General features: G+C 40.5%; 1 protein-coding gene across 4 annotated transcripts in view; it reads right to left on the bottom strand.

Annotated features, from left to right (window-relative positions):
* Positions 1-20,221, bottom strand: part of LOC117807546 (glucosidase 2 subunit beta-like) — a 182,967-nt gene that overhangs the window by 114,815 nt on the left and 47,931 nt on the right. For all 4 annotated transcript variants that reach the window (XM_034676870.1, XM_034676867.1, XM_034676868.1 and 1 more), the window contains one exon: positions 9,956-10,042. In XM_034676870.1, coding sequence (XP_034532761.1) covers positions 9,956-10,042 — 87 coding nt within the window. The remainder of the gene's footprint in view (positions 1-9,955; positions 10,043-20,221) is intronic.

The raw sequence follows: 20,221 nt of genomic DNA, 5'->3' as shown, positions 1-20,221 counted from the left end.
AGGATCTGATGCTGGAGGTGTTTGAGAGAAGATGAAGGCGGCACAGTCAGTGTGTGTTGGCGTAAGCGTGTATAAGTGTGTCTGAGAGGCTCTGTGTGTGCTCTGCGAGAGGTTAAATAATGACAGACGAGAATGGATGGCTGGTGACGCCGTGACGAAGACGAGTGCCTCATATTTTCGGGCCCCAGGCTGGGCAGCTGTGAGAAACTTCTTCTCTCTTATCCCCTTCCCCCCCCCTCCTCCTCCTCCTCCTCCTCCTTCCTCTGTGGTGCTGTTTAAACAGAGGACAAAGACGCCCTGAGTGGTTTTCCTTTTCCGATCCCATACATGGCTGCCGGCTCTTTTCCACTTCTGTATCTCCAGCTCGCTGCGGAGTGACGGTGTGAGTCACCGTGTTTCTAACAAGTGAATCTTTTGATTAATTTTAATGGCACTTCCTATCAAAATATTCCTCCACTAGGAGAAGAGTTTCCTGTCTTTTGTTACATATTATGAATTATTTTCACACAAGAGTAGGGATCATGCTTCACACCCGAAAAGATCAAAACGGTAACTTTGGTTGCACATTTTGCACCTTTTATTGCGTGAGTCACGTCTTCTGAAAAAGCATATTTGGACTTGAAGTGGTACTAATGCAGTGCAAAGGCAAGCTTAGGTGGATGCTGCACTTTTTTACAGTCTGTCTGAGTGTGTTTGCCTTGTGTGCGTGTTTGCCGTGCCATGCATGCGTGCCGTGCGTGCGTGCGTGCATGCAAGAAGAAGAGAGACGAGTTTGATGCTGGTTGTTAAGCAGCACACTTGTCTTTGAAAAAAGCTACAGTGAGCTGTAAATTCATGGACATATGGCAGATTTATAAGTGACTAAGTTTGATGAAAACACAACTTTATGCAAATGAGGGACACACTTATGCACACACATCTTTTATACATCACTGGCACCCTCTGCTGCATCCTGGGACACCAGTTCAGACAAGAGCGTGAGCCAATTAAACTTCTTTAATCTGGTAAAAATGCTGCTTTTCTCTTAATGTATGCATGCATATTGGGTGGCTTTAAAAACAGAGAGGGAGGGAAAAAAAAAACGGCAGCTTGCATGTCGCCGTCACACTTTCAGGTCATGCCAGTTGGCTTCCAGAACGCGTGACAGCGGTGAGATTGGAGCAGAGCAGGAACAAGAAAGAGAGCAGAAGGGGAGAGAACATGGCAGCCGAGGACTACCACTTCTACATCAAACGAATGTTGTCACAACAGAGCGGCTGAGCCGCCCCTGTTAGCTGTGACACCGCTCAGCTGCTCGTCACACCGAGCCCGGTAAGGTGGAAACTGTACGTTGAGCTAGCACGCTGTTTATTTAATAAAAGAGCAGAGGGAAGGAAGGGAGAGGCAGCAAAGTGAGCATGCTGTAGTGTTGTCAAATCTTTGTAAGTAGCGTGGAAAGGCAGCTTCTTCTCAGCCCTCCATGAAATTGAATGTAGGGACGGGAAATGAAGTGTGCCTTCCAATAACAGTGAAGGCAATCACTGAAGCTTGAGGGAAAATGTTATTGAGAGACACAACAAAGTTAGTCATTTACAAGTATTATTTTATGGTTGATGCAGCATATTTTCTATAATGTGAAGATGAGTGAAGTTTGAGGTCAGCTTAAAGGGTAAAATTAGGTCTTGTTCTTGATGTGTGGCGCCTCTCAACCTTCTAGAAAGTTAGACAATCTTTATGTCATCAGCCTTCATTTTTAAATGATTCCCACTGTATCACACCAAATTTAAATTATTAAGTTGTTGCAGATAAATAGCACCTGAATATATGACAAAAGGTGTTTACATGACCACTTCTGATCAGTTTAGAGCTGGAAAAAATGGCCCAATCGGACAGAAATGACTCACAAGAACAATTCCCTTTTGATATTTAGAAATTCTCTCAGAAATGTAAACATCAAAGCCATCAAAAGCAGTGCATTAAAGTTTCTGTGTGATCTTAAAAGTGTGTAATCCTATCATTTAACACCATAAATGTTGCAATCTGTGCAAAAACAGCTTTGTATCCATATGTTGGCATTTGAGGAAAAATCAGATGGATCAGCAGAAGTTCTGCAGTCAAACTAATATTTAAAGAAACGGCTAAACGATCAGCAGTCAGAGAACTTGTGTCTGTGACAGAAGGAAAAAGAGATGGGGGTAAAAAAAGAGTAGGGGTGTCATGAAGACAGACCAAAAAAGAGAGGCTGTCTCCTAGCGGACGCCGGAGTATGTGTGGGCCTGTCAGGCGTCATCGCGTGCCGCTCTCCCTGCTCGACACAGTGTAACTGAGGCAATGTACCCACATGAAATATTCACCAAAGTTGTCTTTGCTTAAGAAGGAAGGGAGGGCGAGGGTGAGAGGAAAAAATGTGCTGTGATAGAGGGAAACATAGAAAGATAGATGGAGAGTCCCTCATATGCACTTGATGTCAGGTTTGCTTAGGCCTCTTTATAAGGGGGGCGACAGGGAGAGCAGCAGGGGGTCCATTAAATGTTCATACAAATGCACCCCAACAGAGCGTGAGGCTCTGCAGCAAAGGCCTCAATCGCCCAAAAGTGCTCTGCTAATTCTGCTCTGCTCTTGAAATATCCAGAGCAGGCTTTGGCTGCCAAGGCTGACACAGTTGGGTCTTTTCCAAAAGATTTCCAAGTCTTAAGACGCCTCTTGATCCTTCATGTGGATGCTGTATATATTGTCATAACACTGAGTGCTGTCATTGTGGGTAAATGACAGACTATGGGTTCATTGCTCTCAAGTGCGCTTTAACAGTTGACATTACTGCCGCTCTCACCGATGATATCTATTTTGAAATACAGAGCTATGCCAGTTCGAACCCTGCCAAATGTTGCAGCTGAATTTTGTACCATCTAAGGCAAAGCTGGGAACAATTAGGCATGTGTCCTTTCATAATTCACAACCCTAAAAAGCAAAAAACAAGGATTACATTTGAGGATATTGTATTTGTAAAGCACATTTCATTCAAGGACCAGGGCCAGGAGTATACACGCACACACAAACACACACACACACACACAGACACAGACACACACTGCAAGTCCTCTTTGCAGCTGGTGTGTCCCCATTCACCAAACCACCGTCGCCATCATCAGCTTCAGAAATCACATTTTCCGTTACATTACGTGGCCTGCAAAAGAAATCCCTCAGCGCTCTATTCAGCTCTTCAGATGTGGGCTGGTTAGCTCTCTGTCACGTCACAATGAAGAGCAGTGAGGGTGTGATTAAAGGCTAATATGGACCAATCTATAATCATCATTGAAAATTAGAAATGTCAAGATGAGCGGTGGTTGATTACTAATGCTTGCTAGTTTTTGCCACAGTGTCGACAGGCAGAGGTGAAAATGTGCTGGACTGCTTCCCATGGATTGATTTGATATGACGTGTGTGATCAGGTTGTCTCTAGTGTTGCTTTTATAGTGGAGAACTAACCAGTGTTATGGGATTTTGACCAATCAGAATCAAGTATTTTAACACATCTGTTCCTTATAGTGATTCTAATCCCTTGATTTAAGTTATTGCCCACATGGAATACTCCTCAGATGCAGATGTAATTAAAAAAGTACGCAATTTTGGCGGAGAGACACTGCTTGCTAAATTTTTGTTATCTTTGACTATCATTAGACTCTCTGCTAGCACCAAACCATCATTGTTTGCCAGTATCTCATGATAACTCACCTAAAGACAGTTGACTTTTTGTGACTTATTAAGGCGTTTTTCGACCAGAGGAACTTTACACCGATCACTACGTGCGTTTCGACCGACGGACCCAGGGCAAAAAAGTAGTTCAGGGGTAGATAATCTCCCCCTCATCTGTGATGAATGGCATTTGTCTTTGTCCTACTGCCCTCTACTGGTCTGGTGGTGTAGTGCCTTTACTTTTTATTTCCTCCATACGTCACTGGCCTGATTTGCACAATCTACCCGGGACTTCGGCCCCACAGTTGCAACGTAGACAACCATGGGGGGCACAGAACCTTTTAGTTCAGGGTAAAGTAGTTCTGGGGGCTGAAAGACCCTGGAACTCTTGGTTGAAATGCACCTTTAGTTAGGGTATCAGATTGGTTCCTTTGTGTTCTATTGCTTGTATCAGGATTGGCAGAGGATGTTTGAAAAATGGTGTCCAAATCCTGATCTCCTCAAATGTCATCTTATCCGTAACCAAGGCCTGCAGGGATATTGCAACCTCTTGACAAGGAAAGGCAAGGAGCTGCATGGTAAAGAGGTTTAAAATGAAAGAAAAAGACAGAATAATTAGCCTCTAATTCAGATGCATGAGACATGATTCATTAGCGCTGTTTGACTGACAGAAAAAAAAACGTCAAGGCCGTTGCTTGGGTGAAAGTATGAAATGAAAAACGTCATTAGCCGCCACAGCTACCGCGCAAGCCTTTAGAGTAACACAATCAGACCTTTTATATCTGTGTGGAAAGGTCATCTCTGTCACCAGTCTTCATGAAGCATCTTCTCTAATACGCTCATTTCCTGATCAGGTTTAGTGATGAATACGTTCTGAGATATCAAAGAATGATCCGAGGAAAGAGAACATATGGCTCCAATATGAAGGGTGTGAAAGAGATGCTTGACAGAGGCTGTGAGGAGGAAGAAATCAAGAGGTATGGAAACTGAATGGCTTATAAGTGGGGGACAACCTCTTGAGAATCTAAGTGTCATTATGGTGTTTTAAGTGTCATATAGAAGCTTCACTGTTTCCAACAGAAACACAAGATGGGCTTAAGAAGCTTTTTAAATATGGTGATCACTTCCGAACATTTTCCACAAGCTGTGAATGTTACATAAATCTACTCCATCACACCTGAAAAAGGCTACTTGCATTAAAAATGTATAAGACCCTATGATTGGTAACAGTCTAATGAACCATCTTATGTATGCAGACTACCTAGTTGTGTTCAGTCCAAGTAGTGCAGGTCTCCAGCAACTCCTGACTGTATATTTAGTTTATGGTGTAGAACATGACATCATGTATAGCATAAGTAAGATACTGTGTTTGTCTGTCGCACCAAAAAAGATAAGACGCTGAAATTCCCTGACTTTAAATTGGCTGATCATAATCTTAATGCCTGTAATAGAGTCAGACACCATGGTCACTTTATTATGGAAATAAAGACTGATGGCAATATTTGCAGAGAATGCTGTATGTATATAAAAGGAAACATGCTTTCTCACAGGTTCTGTGTTCTCAGATGTAGTGAAAGTGTGTTTTAGAGCATATTGTACAGCTCTGTATACTGCACAGTTGTGGTCAGACTAAAGGAAAGCAAGCTCACAGAGACTACAGGTAGTGTATAATTATGCTATGAGAATATCACTAAATGTTTGTTGATACTTCAAAGCTTTATTGAAGAATCTTATGTTATGGTTTACGTGCAGACTTGAATAAGACTGTCTTGGCAGTCTTGGTAATGAACCTTGCAAGCAATGAGGACACTTACCTGTACATGAACATTACATCTGAAATTGTTTTCATACTGTGAAAGGGCAACTTGGTTGATATTTTGAATGCTCACATCAAAATCCAGACCAATGCTGCCCCTGCTGACAAGTTATTGTAGTGCAAATGCAATCATCGATTTTAAGTCTGAGTGTATTTCAGCTGTTTTTAATGAAAATACAGTAGATAGGAGTTTGCCTTATTATTCCCATTCAACACAAAGAGAAGCCACGTGGACGTGGAAATCTAATCTGAAGCCCGGTGTTTTTTTGTCTATGGAAATGACAGGCTTCTTATCGACAGAGTGGGTTATTTGAGCAGATCCTGGCTGTGGCTTAGCGACGGGACTCAATCACTGCTGCCCGGCGATATGCCTCACTTTCGTCCCCCTCCCGTCCTCCCTCTCATCTTTTTTATCTGGAGGAGCGGAAATGAAAGGATGGTATCTCGTGCTCTCCACGTCCACGGTTCAGGAGATGGAGAGAGGAGCGGACATTTTCTTTTTTAGCTGTCAGATGAAAATCGTGGTTTATAAACCTGTGCTCGGAAAGAAATATATCCACATTTTAAGGACTCTGACTTAACACAGGCTCAAGAAAGGAAGATTTCATGAGGTGTTGCTGCTGTCAAGATAGGATAGAGTCATGAGATAAACCTAATAAGACGCCGGTTAGGGAAAGAACATCACCATGCACGTCGCCATTGGCGACAGTTACAACTCTGGGGTAATCAAGATTTTTGTACACTCAGCTTAATGGAATACACTCATTTGTGCTTTTAATTTTATCCTCCTGTTTTTTCTTATCTCGTCATTGTTCCTGGGAGTTAATCAACACAGTTAATGAAAAAATCAAAGCTTTGTTTTCTTATGTACATCATCCGATTGCATGACTTTGGTTCTGTTCAAAGTATCTGCCTATTATAATACATTTTTCCTCCCCATTTCTGCTTTTTCATTGTTAAATTAAAGTTGGGATCAAGGCTATAACAGTTTTGATTTCTTAATTAGTTTTTTATTTTATTCAGTTTTGACTTTAAAATCCATTTCAATAAAGATTCCATTAGATTTTATATAGGTTTGTAAGTTTAGCTTCTTAGCTTTCTTAGTTTTAGTATCAGTTTTTATTAGTTTCAGTGTTAGTTTTAGTGTTTTTGCTGATGTTGTTGTTTTTTAAATATTGGATTATTTTCCAGGTTCAGACCAAACTGCAACTTCTGGTATTGAAAAATAAAATCAATGCCAAGAGTGCAAAAGACTGCAGTACATCAAGTGTCCACTTGGGGCTGGTACCAAAGGCCCAGAAAGCCCCTTTGACACACATTTTATTTTACCCATTTCAGCCATGTTTACAGTTTTGGTCTGTTTATTTTATTTCCTAACAATACAGGATTTGAATCTGTCTATAACTCAGCCATTTTGATGATGTAAAGATTAAGAGTTTTGCATTAATATATGAAGAACCACAATCATCCAGAAAAGATGTTTTCATTTCTTAAAACAGCACAATTTTTTTCTATTCTTTCAGTTTGTCAGTCTGTTTATGTTTTTGGCACTCTAGTTTTTGTTATTTAGTATAGTTTTAGTTTTTGGTAATGAAAACAACCATAGTTGCTAACCATAAATATGTCGATTCATTAACTGATAATCAAGATTAAACAAATATTTTTGTTTTATGAAGATCTTGTAAGACTTTCAGTTTATGTTGCTTCTGGCGCCCCCTCTAGACAAAGTAGTACCTCATCTTAACGCTGAGCATGTCATGTACATATGTTTTGGTATGTTCTGATTAAAAATCTCAACCAGCTTTATTTTGACAGTAAAATGTATCATTCATCTAGAAGTGTTACAAGAAAATGTAAGAAAAGGCTATTCTGGCAGCTTGCTAACAATTACTTTGTCTGACACCTACCCCCAACATCAGTTTTAAACAATGAAAATATCTACATAAAAATAGTCAATCTTCATGCTAATAATGGTCTTGTTTACTTTTGTAGTTCATCAAGAGGCACAGTTAGGAATTGTATTCTGTTTCACAACCAGCTAGAACCTCCCTATCAGCTTTAAAATGCTGATAAAATGGTTTTGATTTAGAGGGATTTGAAGGATTGGGTCTTGGTCGCACAGTATTTATGTAGTCCACAAATTTAAAAAGTAATTGCAGTCACTATTAGGCTGAGTCACAGAGGCAAAGTCAATTTTCATGGTAACTTTGGTGAACTTCAGCATGCAAATTCACTCCATTTTCCAGACCATGAGCTGTCTAGATAGTGTCCTTTGAGAAGAATGGCTGGAGGCAGAATCCTCACCTGCGGAAATGACCGCATTACCTGTGTCAAGCTGCAATCATTCTTCTTCAAAGACACACATAAATGTCTCCACCTTGTCTGTTCTACTCAGGCAGGGGCGTTTTGGTTAACAGCAGGAAGCGCAGGCTAGCGGAGACGTCAACTCATGCCTTTCAAATCTCAACTTCGCATCATGAGACTCAGCGTGTCAGAGAAGTTGAATGGTGTGGAAGAAAAAGTTACACAAAAGAAGAGTTGGATTTGCCGGTGTTTGGCCGTGAACCAAAATACCAGACATACCTTATGATGGTACCAGATTCCGACATTCTGAGAGCTTAGCCTCTTACGCATGCACAACCTGACACAGTTTGCCAAAGACCATAAATTAAACTGGCTTTACAGTCTATTCTAGTAGATGTTTAGATTAAAGAATAGAGATGCACTGTTCATGAAAATCAGGGCCAACACTAATGCTCAAAATAACAACGTAGCTGGTAACCAATTCCAATACACAGGATATGTGTTTAGTGCTACTCTTAGTTTCAATATGAGTGATGAGATTTAATGTATGTTGATAATGGAGGAGTGGGTAAAGTTAGGTCACAATGACATCAGAGTATTAGATGGAGGTAAAAAGAGGTGAAACTGGAGTGACAAACAGATGCCCACTACAGGGTAATAGGCGTCATAGGAGTCTTTAAAAGTTGTCTTGAAATGTTGTGTTGTTGGGTGCCAGAACACAAGTAGTAACAGAAATGTCTCAACAGTGATATTCTACTGTCTACCAGCCGCAACTGCCCGTCATCAAAACGAAGACAACTGTGGTTAAACACGATAAGACGAACGGACAGGACACAGGCGAACATCAAAACTGGTCATGTGTGTACTGCAAACTTCATAAAGCGTGTATTTACTGTTGTATGGATGGATGATGTTATGTACATTAAGGTTTAATTACCCTTATCAGGAAATCAACATGTGGATTTCTCAGAAACATTGAGTTCTTAGCACATGGGCTAACGTTGGCATCGCTAGCAAAAGAATGGGGCACACTGTTTATTTGTCGTCCTCCTTTGTACTACTGCCATAGTGATGAACCACAAATATTAAGGCATCAAAGGACTCAAACGCCCTCAGCTTGTCATTACTATACACACTCAGATTTACAATAAATGAAATGAAAATGTTCTGCGATTCCACCCTTGGTCAGTTCTTGGGTCGGCAGCATAGACTGTATAAAGAATGAACGTAGTATCCGTGACGTCACCCATCTGTTCCTGAGCGCTGTTATGAAGCAAATCAATGGAGGCAGCCATATTGGAAATGCAGAACTCAACCAAACTTAGTGTGACATAAAGAGGTGGGGTTTGAGCCTCCTAGCCAACAGCTATGTGTTTACATCAAGTCAGTCATGTCCTTATTTGGGCAAAAACTTGTAATCTTAATATCTACTGAACCGTCGCACTAGAAAAAAATCCACTCCCCGTACAGTGTGTACCGATAGAGAAATTAGCTACGGAGAGCCAAGACAATTGGCTGTAAACATGTTTATTAATGCTGCAAATATCGTCTTTTTTGAATTGGTGTCTATGTTGTTTCCGGTGTTTCCGCAGCCAGTCTCAAGCAGAATCTCAATGAACTGCAGTTTATACACTTCTGCGTGGGCTTCATATTCATATTTTTCTGCCCTTTCGTCAGTGTCAACTTATTCAAGTAAACCTTGATCCTGGACAGGAAGTGACTTCACATATTCAGAGGGAGTCGTGGTCTCTTCCATCATTGTTGAAAACAAGCCAAAAAAACTTTCGCGTTCGACTAAGGATTGATTCGCGTTCAACCAAGCCCCGCCCACCAAAAACATCACACTGTTTTACTCACACTCTGTGATCTAATTAGTGCCGATGAGTCAAGTCGTTGAAGCAAAATTGTGGACTGACTGAAAATATGCAACCATCAGTAAGATTAAATGTTTATTTTTGCCAACATTCCTAATACCAACAAGTTGTTACATCAGACATCCATCAAGTTTTCTGCTCCAAATCACCAGGAGTGTTCAGAAAGTCTTGAGTTTGATTTTTCTTGGTAACTAGTAACAAATCAATGGATTGGATAGATGAATGTAGAATGCAGTCAGCTAGACAAAGAAAGAAAAAGTAGTCAGAAAGGAAGAATGATGGAGCTCACCTTGACGCTGTCTCCTCTCGTCAGGATATCCCAGAGTGTGTGTTGAAACTCGGCGAGATCCATTTGGCGGCCTCCTCCCAACAAAGCCTGGAGGGTAGACGGAAAAACACTTTTAATCGAAATATGATAAAAAGTGAGCGCTTCGTTTTATAGTCAAATCGCACAAAAACACATAAATGTGTAAACACAATACATGAATCAAACATGAGCTCCAATATTATCTGAAGTCTGTGTATCTTTAAAATGCACTCAACATAGCTCGCTTTTTCTCCTCTTGTAAATTCTTAATACAATCTAATACATGACCTGCATCACAAGTGGACACATCTTCTCAAAAGCACGCATACATTCTGACACATATCTCAGGATGCACACAATCTCGCATCTATTTCAGAGCGCCTCCTCGCCCCTCAGGTATAGGCTTATAAAAAGTGCATTACATAACTGATAATAAACTGCATTGCATCCATCTCCCATTCAGCTCGCCTTCCAATAATCCCCACCACCATATCTGCTTATCTATTCAAGTCACTCTCTCATTAAATCAGCGTTTTACAGCCAAACGGAAGAAGTTTACTGCTTATAGAAGTCAAATACAGTTAATCAGGAAGAGGGCTGTAGTTATACAGATAAAGTGCATGTTTTAATTCACTGGCGGACAAACACATCATTCCTTCTATCTGGATAAAACCTTGCAGAAAAATAGGGGGTGAAAAATTGACAAGCGAATTAATCTGCTGTCTTTTGCCTGCTGGAATGGAAGTCAGTGAGGCGGTGCGTACCAGTGGATGCCCATCAGTCACAGGACCTCGTGCAAGGCCTGAAAAAGCTGAATGCAATGCAGGGTGGTGAGATGGGGATGGAGGGGTGGAAGGTGGTGCAGCTTTCAGTGTTTATTCATCTGAAACAGTGTCCCCTGGAAGCCATTTTGGCAGCGATGCATCACAGCAGGCACTGACCTTTAGATACTATGCACAATTAAGCTAAGCTAATAAACACACACTGTGGATCTGGACATTTTGGACTAGAAGGCAGGTGCTGTGAAAACAGAAAAAAAAGTTCTTTTGTGCTTAGGTAGCCTTTTCAAAGCCAAATTGAAATGTGTTTGTTTGAAATGCATACAAATTAAGCTGTGCGCGCGAGAGGAAATGAGCTGAATGCCAGTTCTGTTTGAGGCTGAAGTTCAGGGTTTGTTATTCAGTATTCAGCCTTTTATCTTTTGTTGCTGGTGACATGCTCTTTGTATTTGGAGCTCGACCTTTGTAAAGGAATCAGCAATTTATGGTTAGACAGTTCAATTCTGTAGGAAAACAGAAACAATTGGTCCATTAATCCACAGCAGAATGACAGCTTATTTATTCTGCAGCACTTTTGATTATCAATCAAATATTGCTTTAGTCATTATATATCAAATAAGTCGAGCCTCTAATTTCAAAGCATTTGCTGCTTTTGTCAGTTAACAAGAAATGGACACCAGATGTTGTAATGTCACCTATTGCTTTTTGAGCCTCCTTTAAAAGCCTTGAGTAATGCAATTTTGCCACCGCAATCTTGTTTTTTGTTTCTTATAATGAGGAGTGACAATATTTGGAAAGACAGGATGGAAACCCACTTTGTTGCATTGGTACCAACTTGTCAATCATAGTTAGCCCTGCCCTGACTGCTTTGTTGTTGGTTTAAACCATAGACTGTATAAAATATGGACGAAGGATCCGTGACATCACCCATCTGTTTCTGAAGATCTGTTTGGGGCCAATCGGCGGCGGCCATATTGCTGCTGTCGAGTGATTGTGACGTAAAGAAGCGGAGTTTGAGCCTCCTAGTCAACAGCCACAGCGTTCCCGCAGTCAGCTGTGCCTCTCATTGGAAGACTCGTAATCTCAATAGCTTCAAAATTGCCGTGTTAGAAAAAAATTCACCCCCATCACAGTGTGTGCCGATAAAGAAATGAGCTATCTGGACTACACTTGTCTTTTGTACCAGGCTGTAAACATGTTTATTTCTGCTGTAAAGATCGGCTTTTTCCCATTCATGTGTATGTGACTTCTGGTACTTCCGGAGCCAGCCTCAAGCGGATCCTCGATGAACTGCAGTTTTTAGCACTTCCGCATTGGACTCATATTTTTAGACCAGAGGTTGCCGCTTGGTTTAAACTAAATGATTCCGTAATTTCAAGTTTTGTTGTTTTTTGGGGGGACATTTTTGCCCCCTAATCGATAAGACAGCTGAAGAGAGAATGAAGAGGGAATGTGGTGAGTCAAGGGTGGGGGAAGACATGCAGCAAGTGGCCATGGCTGGGAGTCAAACCATCAACCATCGACCCCTGAAATGAGAACTACAGCCTCTGCACATGTAGTTGACGCTTGAACCGCTTGGCCAACAACTCCACATGGGTTGTAATTTTGAATATAAACATAAAGTTGTACTGGTGACGACTTGAAGGAAGTAATTAAGGCCATAAACTATGTAAAGTTGTATTCATGTACAAACAAAACTCCCTAAACTTCCTGAAATTTTCAAGGTGGGCTGCATTTGTGAACACAAAGAACTGTCACTATCGTAGCATTAAAAATCATTCAAAGTAGCTGGCCTGCACTTCAGTTTGCTGAGTTTGGCTCACTTAAACAGGCACTAGCAGTTCAAGCATTAGATTTATGCTAGTAGCAATCCTTATATTGGCACTGACAAGCAGAAACCTTGTATCTCCAAAACCACTACATTCTACTTTAAAAGGAAATCAATGGCATTCATTGACAAAAAAAACGAGGTGACAAAATATGGAGACACAAGGTGTCTGCCTGACAGTGATACTTTTCTTGCTCACACAAAGCTAAAAAGGTGTTGTCTTAAAATTCAAGTGAAAAAAGAAAGAGAGAATTCTTCAAGATTCATATCCAAGCTATAATTTTAGACGATGTTGTATGCATCACTTTTATGTAATAGCATTCTTCTCTGTAAACTGTGTCTGAACCTCAATTTCCGAGAGATTTGTCCCCCGTTATGTGAAAATTCACAAACATTTCTGACAAACAAGCTCCACAGTTTATTTAGTCCATACAACATGAAGGCTGATAAGACAGTGTGCAGATATATTGCCTTACAGAGAGAGAGAGAGAGAGAGAGTGGAGGCAGGAAAGATCAAATAACATTGTTACATACTGTGTTATGTTATTTGATAGATCCAGCTGGTCCCAGAAGCACAGTTCTAACACCACTTATATCCACCTGGCAAGAGAATATTGGGTTTCTAGACGGAGTTATGAAATGCATCACCTTGCAAATATGTGGAAAAACGAACAAACAAAAAGATGAGACATTTATTACCACGAACCCACACAAGTGAAAATATTACCACTCCCACGCAGTGTTACAGCACATACAGCATGTGTGCATACTGGATATACACATGCATGAGCAGAGAGTCACATGTGTAATAAAGCCGCCGGCTGCTTATGTCTGTTCGCCTCCTCTAAGCATCCCTGTCAGTCAATTTGAGCTTTTATCCTTTGCAAGAAGCCAGTCGGCGACAAATACGGCAGCACAGCGTGTTGTTCAGACAGAAAAGGACTCACTAGTGATCCCCTTTCAGGCCCTTTGACAGACGAGCACGGGAACATCGACCAAAATAATAGAAGTCAGAGGCAGATTTCCCAAGGTAGCAAGAGCACTAGCTGATACTGAATGGTACATACAATCCCCCGAGTGCAGAGGTCCAATTTGAAGCCCAGATGGTTTTTCAGTGAAACCTTCCCTGGTAATTCCAGCCAGGACCGGTCTGAAACAAGAGGGACTGAAATCTCAACTTTAATTTGGTGATCAGAGATTATCGGAGCAAATCTGGAGAGACTGATTTGCACTGTTCCTCTGAGTTATTGTATTCTTGTATCCAAGTAGTGAAAAGATATTTGTCAGGCAATGAGAAAGGATGAATATTGTTAAGATATCATTGATAGGTATGTCAAATATAATATTGCTTAACTACATTTATTGACACATATTGATACTAGCCAAGATTTTGGTGCAAAATAAAGACGTAATGAAAAGATGTGCGAAGATTTGACAGCTTGTTCTCATTTCATTTAATTAAAACTACTTCCCTAGGGTGCTTTCTTAAAAGGATTATTCAAAAAGATAAACCTAAAGTGTTCAAAGCCATTGTTGTGTCCTGAGTTAATAACCACAGTCAGTCAAATCAATCCACTTTGGCTTTGACAGACTGAGAACTGAATAATGTAGGAAAAAAACATGGCAGGCAGACCACAAAACAAACCAACATGATCACATGCTAAACCAGCTAGCCAATGAAATCAAGGATGGGTAATAAAAACAGGGCAGCTGACACAGGACAGAGTGAGGCAGAGCTGTTTGACTGAGGTTGTTGGCTGCTAAGTTGCTCTCTGCTCTAGTGGTGACTGCTAGTCAAGTTGGCTAAACCACCTTTGAAGAAGACAGTAGTAACAAAAGCAGATCATAGAAGGGGAAGAAGGGGAATGGAAACAGAGGGCAACATGACGTGAGACAGAGTGAGGCAGGGCAGCCAGGCTCCAGACCGTTGGCTGTGATGACGCTCTCTGGTCTGGTGTTGACTAACAGCAAAGTCAGCACCACCAATTCTGAACTAGAAAGTGTTAACATGAAGCTATTTTGAAACTTGCTTTGCTGCCATCTATTCTCAGTAACTTTTCAGTATCACATCGGAACTTAGTGTTGGAAGATTAAAAATCGGATCAGGATCAGAGGCCAAAAAAGCTGAAGGCGACATCTTTACAAAATCATATTTTTTCCTTAAGGTTGCGGTTGTTATCTTAACAAACAACTCTCACATGCATTCTCTCAGCTGCATTCTCTTCACATCGAATTATCTGTGCCGACATTATTAGATATTCTGCCCTGTCACACAAGAAGTCAAGAATAAATAACTATCACTATTTGTCCTAGAGCTTACCAATATTGATGGCACTTACCATTTATGAACCTGTGGAAATTAAGTACGGACTTGTAATACTCAATATCCAACCTTTGCACTATTACTATTTGCACTATAACAATGTAATAAGCAATCAATAAAAGGAAAAAGTCCAAAGAAGGAGAGAGGAATCTATGGAGCATGAAAAAAGATACTTGAGAGGAGGAATGACATGCTGTTTGCTGATAACTTACTAACATGTCACTGGTAAGAGTGAGCTTGTGCTGCAAACTGAAATCCAATGTTTACAGTGACATAATCATCAATTCATGCATCCCTGAAGCTGACAAGCAGCATAATCATCTTGCAATGTACCAATCTGATTAGGCCACCTGAGGCAAAGTAATTAAGAAAAAAATAAAAGTTAATACTCTCAAGCTTTTTGGCTAACTTTCCTGTGATCGGCAGAGAAAGAATCTTACAGGCAAACACTGATAAAGTTGAGCTTTCAGCTTATCCCTGACATTTATTTTCTTGTCTAAACAGCTGCTTGTACATTTTCAGTGTTTTGGATGTCAATGGCAGACTTCATAGAAATATGTGATTTTGATTCACATTTGACTTTTAAGAGATTTATCTTGGACTTACTTTTAAGATATCAGCCCTGTTTTTAGTAAATGTATTAGGTACAACAAGCACATGGGTGCGAAACACTTAGATGGGAAAAGTAATTCTTAAAGAATTAGTTTAGTTTGTAAATGAGCATGAGATGATCAAAAAACACAGACAATTGTAGCTATGAGGTGGTATTTTAGCAGAACTGACATATTAACTAGATGGTCTTGCAGCTATAGTGTGTTTTATATCCCTGTATGTAGTGAAATACAATAAGTCTTGTAAGCAGGGTTGTCAAATCATACATTTTTTATACTGCAATTCATCACTGAATTTCTATAGTTAATCACAATTAATGTAAAAAAAATCTTACCAGTGTCTTAAATTAAGGTATCAAATAAACGCAATGAAGTCTTAAACAAGACTTCCATTCAAAAGCACAGTGGTGTCATTATTTTCCATCCTGGTAGCAGAAGTAAGCAAGAAGACACTGTGGCAGCCCAGCTACGGTGTTTTGAAAAGAACAAAATAGCATGCACTGAAAAATGTTACTTTTTCCAACACCAACCCCACCGTCGGTTACAGACATTAAAATTTACAGTAGAAAAATAATCAATCTTAATCTTTGATGTTCTGGTTTACCTTTGTAGCTGTTATCCAGACATCAGGATAAAATTCAGTTTGTTGCATTACCAGAAAATACTCCTTATAGAAGCTTTAAATGATTTCTGGTACTCAAGAATGGATGTATTTTTTTCTGACACTTCAATGGTTATAAAGGGATTTTTGTTTTGTTGCATTTGCAGTTCAACAAAACTATCAAACTGTTCCACCAGCATTCTAAACTTTTTATATGCATTTATATGCTGCAAAGAATCCTGATTGAGAAAATACTCAGTAGATTTAGCGCAGCATTTAGCATTGCAAAAATGCATGCTGAGATTCTGCACAGTACAGTCAAGAACACTCTTTAAGATTTAGCTACAGGAGAGTATGTTTCATGAATGACAACAGTCCCTTTGGCATTTACTTCAACAGCAGCAGCTCTAACTTCATTTAATCAGAGCCAACCTTTGAGCAGTGTTACACAACCAAAGCTCGATTTCAGCCTTTAATGGTTTAAAAAATCAGGTGTTGTTGTTAGATTCTTCAGCCATGCTAATGAACGCTGCCTTTTTTCTTAAGATAAAAGCAAGAAGACAGGCAGATGGATCGATATGTGGCCTCGCATCAGTCTATATTTTGCTCAGTATCCGGGCCCAGGGAACATTTCATAAAGGCCATAGGGTCGGCTTATCACGGAGCTAAATGCCAATGTAATTATTAGTGTCTGGAGATAGTGGAAAGGGAAGCACATCCTGCGGCAGTACACCATATTTAATTAATGAATGTCACTCTGTGGAGGGAGTGAGGGGAGTGCGTGAGAAAGGAGGAAGAAGGAGGGAGAGGCAGGGAGGCACGGTGACAACAATACTGATCCAGACTTAAGTGCACAGGGACATAACGTAGAAATGCACTCCATGATAAAGACGAGGGATGAGACTTTACAAGCACAACAACATGACTTTAATCTGGTTGTTTGTTTATCCCATAAAATATGCAGCTACAAAGATAAAAGTAAGAAAAATGAGTTTTCTCCTGAGTTTTTTCAGGGCTAGTTCTTTAACCAGCACTTACTTTGAAATATTAAGTAAAGCACATTATAAAAACAGGACGCCGAGTGGTCGCGCGCCACATAAACCACCTGCGAGTGTGGGTGAATTTTGACCAAAGAACTCATGATGATAACCAGGTCGGAGCAGTTTGGTGACAAATCAACCACACACTCACTTTTCAAAAGATGAGTGACTCAGATCATCCTCCAGACTGTTAGACTGAAGGGAAAAAAAAAACTCAGAGCAGCTGTGTTCAGTAACACGCAGGGTTATATTTGCATTAGTGATGCTGTGGTTTACACAAACTGTTATACCTGCGTGGCACACCTGTGAGCGAACGACTGCTGTGTTTACTGTCGCTGGTTGACATGAACGCCAACGTAAAGCAGTAGGGGTTCAGTGGCCGAGGGTGCTTTGGAGAAGGGTTAGCATAGAATATTGAAGGAAGAACATTTACTTTCTTAAAACATATAGAGGCTTTTAATGAGTGGTTATTACATATATAAGGGGAGACAGATATCAGCCACACCTGTTTTATTACTAATTTAAAATATGTTTCAAATAGGTTTACTTGACAACCAAAAAAAAGAATCCAAAGGGATTGTGTTTCCTGGTGACTTAACACCTTAAAAAATGTAATATATCACCTTAAAAGTAGGTCTCCTTATAACTATGCTGGGGCGACGTATGTGTTTTTTCTAATGCTGGCTGGTGTGTGTTTAATATTAACATTAAAATTGAAGTTTTTTCTATTACACAAAAAAAGGATGTAATATGGTAAGTTAAAGCCTCAGGAAACGTAAATGAAATATTTAAAATGAACATAGAATATCAAAATTAAATGTCTAATCAAGCTTCAACAAAGGTCTGAGTGAAATTAAACACCCATAACTATGAAAAAAACTCTGTTCAAAAACTGCTTATTTTACAGGTCAGAGCATTTCTCAGGACTGTGTTGGCATGTCCGCTAACTCTTTGATTGACAGGTCAAGAGAGAGTTCACAGCCTGCACGTTTGAGCCGTCTGACTTTGAATCGATAGACAAAAAACTCCAGAATCTAAAAATTATTCATTTCTAATGGTCTCTGAGTGCTGAGTTACAAAACACTTCAGAATCAGGACTTATATCATTTATTAATTATATCACTTTGTAACTCTGGGGAATTAGGACCATGGGATGCCCAGAGCAGGGAGGCTGAAGTGCAGGAGCTCAGCTCCTGGTGTCAAACGGAACTGTTTAACTAAACACTGAGCTGTTTGGGGACAGTTAATGGACCATTCCTGGAGAAAGTTAGTGAACTGGTCCTGGGGAAATGAGCGGAGCATTTGCGGGACTGCTTTAGCCACTTGGCTGCGGCTCAACTCAACCGTGTTCCAAAGTTTCCCCAAATCCAACGCAGTTAGGGAAATAAAAGAATGACAACAAGCTGTCATCCTCACCGGTGGATGTGCAGACAGGGACACACAATCACAGCGGTGGAAAGAGCAGGGAGACAGCTATACGGACAGATTACAGGCAGTACGTGATTAGCAAACAAGCTAACAGCTAAGGCAACACTGAGGAGAGCTGGCTGAGGGTTTCCAGGGCCTTTAAGGGGACTTTTAGGGCTTATACAAATGAATTTCAAAATCCCAATAATTGCTAAATTACAATAGTTCATCGTGGTTGATAACATGTTTAATCGCCAAAGAACAAAGATAGATATATCTTTGATCGATGTCTTTTGGTTCATCCTCATCATGGAATAAAAGTTACTTGCCAAATAGTCATTGTCAACTAAATGAACACTTATCCGCACGACAATCTATATAAAAGGCCAAAGCAGATTTACAAAAGACTGTCATCTGCATAGAAAATACCGACCCATAGTGTTTTATCCTTCTCAATCAGAAAAAAAATATTCAACTAGTGGAATCTCCTTGGATCAAGTTTTAATCACACACTAACTGCTTGTAGGTATCCAACTACTAATGGCATATATATATGGATGATTACACTGTATGCTGATGATCCACACTTCTTTGTATAAAAGGCTAAATAAGATTTACAAAAGACTAACAACAGTGTACACACATTTTTTCTCATCCAATTTTGGCCCTTCAGTTATTAGGTTCTCTTTTTATCTGATGCTCAATGGTGTTTAACCGTTCAAAGTTTACTGGAACAAAGCAGAGACAACAGTCGTGCACACTCATACCACTGCTTTTGTCTAACAGAAGTCTGAGTCCGTCTCACTTTGGTGAGGGTCAGAGGGGGTCTGGTGTCCTGTCTCTTTGCTTTTCCTGCTGTCAGGGAGAATGCACACAACAGGCAGCTTGTCACACAAGAACACAACTTTCCTCGATGCCCCCGTGCTTCTTTTCCGCTCCTTACCCCCCTCAATCACAACCCCCCCCTCTCCCTTCCTCCCCCCACCTCCTATCTTGGAGTGCTACTTGAGTCATGACTACACCTGGGACCCTCTCGCCTCGGTGCCATTTCTGTCATCGGATCAGCTGCTGACTCCAGCCCTGCATCCCCCTTGTCTTTTGTTCTCTGCCCACGTGTTAACTCTGAACTGCCTGGAGAACAAAAAAAGCGTAGTTGAGGCGGCTTTGAAAAAAAAAAAAAAAGAAAAATAGATCAAGGTCCTGGAAAGCTGCAAAAAAAAGATGTCTCTAAATGTTTCTTATGCAACAATTTCTATCCCTCTCACACATTTCTTCTGAAGGCGACACTCCTCGGCACACAGAAGTGGGTATTCTTGTTTGGAAACAATAGCAGGCGGGCTTCTGAGGCAACTGTTAAGCTATTGCAAAGCAGATGCTTTTTTCTCTCGCCAATCAATTTAACACCTACACCTCCCCTCTCCTCCTTCATGCTGGCTTCGGCTCATCAGTTTTAAATGGCACAAGGCATTCTTGCATTGTTCTTTTGACTCACTTGGAGGACAAGAAATGTCTCCGCTGAAGTAGCAGCCCTATCAAGCCTTAATCATCAATAGGGTCAGCAGAAAAAAGGCTGTAAAAGAACATATAACAAAAAACTCCAGCACAGTGCTGCAGTATGTGAAGACTTGCTGGTTTCTTATACTTCTGTAGTGGCAATTA

The sequence above is a fragment of the Notolabrus celidotus genome, chromosome 23 (genome assembly GCF_009762535.1).
Source record: "Notolabrus celidotus isolate fNotCel1 chromosome 23, fNotCel1.pri, whole genome shotgun sequence".
NCBI classification, from domain to species: Eukaryota; Metazoa; Chordata; class Actinopteri; order Labriformes; family Labridae; genus Notolabrus; species Notolabrus celidotus.
This window is presented reverse-complemented; position numbering and strand designations above follow the sequence as displayed.